At 35.6% G+C, this 5,000-nt stretch overlaps 1 protein-coding gene across 1 annotated transcript in view; it reads left to right on the top strand.

Moving 5' to 3' along the window:
- LOC135226048 (calponin homology domain-containing protein DDB_G0272472-like) overlaps positions 1–5,000 on the top strand; it is a 26,400-nt gene that overhangs the window by 7,557 nt on the left and 13,843 nt on the right. The window contains exons 2-3 of the mRNA XM_064265527.1: positions 1,558–1,648; positions 2,679–2,813. Of these exons, the coding sequence (XP_064121597.1) occupies positions 1,558–1,648; positions 2,679–2,813 (226 nt within the window). The remainder of the gene's footprint in view (positions 1–1,557; positions 1,649–2,678; positions 2,814–5,000) is intronic.

The raw sequence follows: 5,000 nt of genomic DNA, 5'->3' as shown, positions 1-5,000 counted from the left end.
ATTGCTCCTTCGCAAAGGATAATTAAGCTTCTGAATTACTTATTCGTGATGATTAATAATTAATCCTGTTGTGTCTATAAATGCTCCTATGGCAGGCCAACATTCTCCCATCAAGATTATTATTATTATTATTATTATTATTATATTATTATTATTATTATTATTATTATTATTATTATTATTACTATATTGAAAATAATGGCTATTTCAGCGGCGTTATTCTGTTTAACGAATCCCCATTTTGGCGTATTTTAATAGCCAATTTAAGCACAGAAGAAAAGTCAGTATAAGAAGAATAGAGAAACTTCTATACATAATAAACGCAGCTGAAATTGCCATTATTTTCAAATAAAACCTGCATTAATGAAGGTTCCAGCATATTATTATTATTATTATTATTTATTATTATTTGATTATTATTATTATTATTATTATTATTATTATTATTATTAAATAAAAACTTGAATATGGAAGAAAAATACTCTTCAAACAAAAGATATATAAATAATAAAACAATAATGAAAAATATAAAAAAAATAACAGGAAAATAGCTGTTAACTGCTAAGTGAGAAATAAGGATGTTTAAACTTTGAACAGTAAGCTAGTCTTAGGTTACCACGTTCTGAGATTCTTGCCCCCCGCCCCCAGTAACCCCTCCCACCCCCTTACCCCCCTCCCCCCACCCCTCCTTCGTTGATTCCCCCCTAATTAACGGGAAAAAAGTCTCGGGGGAATTATATTTGTTTACTATTTAAACTAGAGAGGCTCTTAAAACGTTTAAAAGGAGAAGATATCGTGGTTGTTCTACTTTAATAATAATGGAGAAACAATCCACATATATGTATACGTACATATAAATGTGTACAGAGAGTTTTCGCAAAACTGTTCGAGTCCCTTTGCAGTAGAACAGTTTTCCGCAAGCTCTCTGTAAAAATTTATCGTTAAATATATGTACATATGCATAAGTGTGGTTTTGTTTCTCCATTGAAACTATTTTAAGGCTCATGCTCTTATAAGTTTTAATAATAATAATAATAATAATAATAATAATAATAATAATAATAATAAATAATCAGAAGAATAAGAAGGATATGGGGTATGCCAGTGGAAATTGTACCCATAATCATAGGAACATTAGGCATGATCCCAAGATCCCTAAAAAGGAACCTGGAAAAACTAGATGCTGAAGTAGCTCCAGGACTCATGCAGAAGAGTGTGCTCCTAGAAACAGCACACATAGGGAGAAAAGTAATGGAGTCCTAAGGAGGCAGGATGCAACCCGGATCCCCACACTATAAAAACTACCCAGTCGAATAGGATGACGGCGATAGCCAAAAAGAAAGAAAAAAAAAATTTAATAATAATATAATAATAATAATAATATAATCACTACATACATACATACATACTTCAGGTTGCCGAAAACCAAAAGGTCTTATAACTAATATGTTTAGTCATGAGCATTCTTAGAATAGTGTTTAATGTCTAAATACATACAGCCTAAAGTATTAAGCTAAAAAGATTATTCTTTGATAAGTCTATAAACAATTTTCTCAGCTTACATCATGGCCTCGTCAAACACAGAGCGTCGACTTACAGTACATTCCGACGGCTATGGCACCCACGGGAAAAAACAGGAAGCCAAAGAGTACTATTGAAATCTTCTCTCCCACTGTTATCCCTACATTGGGGTCGGTTGCCTAATACGCCTTCTCCACTACCTTCTATCAAAGGTATCATCAGGCATGGTTTATTGTTTGGTAAAGGGGGTTTTTACGACCGCATGCCCTTGCTGTTATCAATCAAAGTTATCGGCAGTGGGCCTAGCCTTTTACTAAAAGGTAAGACTGCAAGGCATCCGTTCCCACAGTTATTGGCGGTGGGTCTTGCCTTTTACTCAAAAGTAAGACTGCAAGGAAGCAGCTGTCCTTATAGTCACCTTTTACGACACGCAGGATACGCTGGCAGTATTCGTACACCCCTACCACGGGATCATAAAGAGTACTATTGAAATATCTGATCGTAAATTACAATAAGTCAGTTCATTCATTCATTAATGACAGCTATAGAGCTCACTGGGCGAGCCACGTAGTCAATTTAATGTCCTATCGCAGTATCTAATCGTAACTTACTTGATATAACCAACAAATGAGAAACCAAATCCATTATATAATTTGCAAGAGATTCCTTGCACCCAGAAAATGGCATTCCACAAAATCTCTTCGAAAGCAGACATTAATCCCCCGAAATGACCAACTGCTTCCTTTGCAAACCCTTTATCAGTGTATTTACGGTCCAATGATATGATGACAGCACAGAAGCGCCGAATAGTTCAGCTAGGAAGGTAAATGCTCCAATCGTTTGATCATTTCCTCCCTCTCTTGGTTTAAATTTATGAGGTCTTGAATTTCCATTACGTTTTAGTGTAATTGAAGTCTGGTAGAGGATACTCCATACCTCCCGAGATAATTGCAGGGATTATTCAAATTTCATTGAACTAAGTAATTACCTAATTTATAGATAATGGACTTACAATGACTAGTCTTCTTCTATTTCCATTTTCTTTTCCCGTGTTGAGCAGCGGTGGGATAACGCAAACAAACAAACATACGCGCGCACGCACATACACACTTGCTGACTGGAAATGATACCCTGCATGAGTAACGTATTTCTCACAGTGACGCAGCCGCAGCCACAGAGCCTGAAGGTTCAGCTATCGTGCCTTGGCAACCTTACGGTAAAATTTCGGATGGACTGGTAACTGGTAGGTTGCCAGGGCACGAAAATGGAACCTTCAGGACTGGCATTCAACGGTAGGTTGCCAGGCACGATTATGAAACATTCATCTCGCTGGCTCTTTGTAGGTAGAATTAGTTCATAATTTCATAATTCTGTAACACGATATGGAGCTTTTTGAGTTGGACACCGCAACTAACATTTGGGAATATGGGTCAATTTCTTTTTAAATATTTATCAGCCTTATTTAAATGTCAAAAGTTACCCCTGAGCTGTATCACTTCCAAAATTAATGGCTACGAATATCAATAACAGTCGAGAAGTCTACACCAATGTGGAACAGAGAATACATATTCAAATTGATTGACTAAAGGTTGCATTATGGCCATACAGGGGTTATGGTATCAATGACTTTTTTTTTTACTTTTTTTTTCATCCACCGGGAGCATGAGTTGATTCTAATAAAAAAAGATGTTCCACAACTTTGACAAACGGAGTAAAATTGAGAGGGATTTACTTGTTAAGGTTGAACAACAGTACTGCATCATTTACCACTAAGATCTGCTAGGCTTTTCGCGGTAGGCGGGATGTTCCTGTTACACAATACAAAAAATAAGCTATAGTACATTTTTTCCTTTCCCCGATTCGCCCAGGAAATGGTGAATAAAGGTTTTCATGTGATCAGGTAATATATATATAATATATATATATATATATATATATATATATATATATATATATATAATGGACACAAAAAGGAAACCAAAGTATAGGTGTAAACATTCATACATTGAGGTGAAATTTTTTGTATTTGATATTCAAAAGGTAAAATAAAAATGATTTGTGTATTTAAACTCGGTCCAGTGACTGACCTATTGGAATCACAGGGAGGTCAACTTTAATAATATGTACACACACACACATACACACACATCTCACTCTCTCCTCTCTCTCTCGTCTCTCTCTCTCTCTCTCTCTCTATATATATATATATATATATATATATATATATATATATATATATATATATATTATAGTATATAGCATCTACTGGTCATTTTTACCCGATACATATGGAATTGTAGCCACAAAGCCCTCTTAACTTCACAAAAATAGAGCAAAGAATTTGAGAAGTTTAGAGGGCGTTTCGGTTATTACAATATATATATATATATATATATATATATATATATATATATATATATATATATATATATATATATATATAAATATATATATAGATAGATAGATAGATAGATAGATAGATAGATAGATAGAGAGATAGATAGATAGCACATGAGTGTGTACAGATAAAAGCTGTAAACTTTCAGAAGTGTTCGTGATGTGAACAGTGAGGGAGAACTGTAAGCGAAATTCTTTTCTACTAAAGAGTTTCAAATCATCTCCAATGCGAAAGGGGAACCCAATTTGGGAAGGCGATCATGCCGATGCTTTCATGTTTCTCAAAGAGAAAAAAAGAAGAGAAAAGGTTCCGCTGCGCTACGCCACTAATCCTCTCGGAAACTGCGCTATTGGGAAAACGAGAAGACGGGGGAATGCATCCGTGCAAGTGGTGGGGGGGAAGGGGGGGGGGTGGGGGGGGGGACGATAGTCCCTTCCATTAGGGCGCATTTTGAAAGGATATCAAGACAGTCATGGAGATAAAGGAAGGTCTCGGAGAAATGAGTCGCTTTCCTCAATGTTTTTGATTTTTCTAGTTTAGCGAAGAACTAAATTACTCGTTACAAAACTAAAAAGTAAAAAAATTGCTTCTGCTCTATCGAGTTTTCTGTACAGTGTATACGGCCCATGAAACTTTCAGTCACGGTTCGGTGGTGGCATGTCACATAGCGTTGCCAGACGAATGATAATGGCTAAATTTAACATTGAATAAAATAAAAACTACTAGGGCTAGAGGGCTGCAATTTGGTATGTTTGATGATTGGAAGGTGGATAATCAACGTACCCATTTCAGCCCTGTAGCCTCAGTAGTTTTTAAGATCTGAGGGCGAAGAGGAAAAGTCCTGACCTACAGATGAAGACAACTCAATAGGTTTCGTTTACAGAAAACTAGAAAATTAAGTACTCTCACTACCTGCAGGGAGAGAAGGTTTAGACTGGAGTAACTATAGGAATCTTAATTGCTCAGAAAAAGATAATGGTATTTTGATTAAGAATACATCAAAATAAATGCAAAGCATGCTAAGCAGAATGCATAAATCTATAAAAAAAATGAACGGGAAATACCCGAAAAAGCTCTAACA

This window comes from Macrobrachium nipponense, chromosome 14, assembly GCF_015104395.2.
Source record: "Macrobrachium nipponense isolate FS-2020 chromosome 14, ASM1510439v2, whole genome shotgun sequence".
Taxonomy (NCBI): Eukaryota; Metazoa; Arthropoda; class Malacostraca; order Decapoda; family Palaemonidae; genus Macrobrachium; species Macrobrachium nipponense.
Note: the sequence above shows the minus strand (reverse complement) of the source record. Positions and strands in the feature narration are given on the sequence as shown.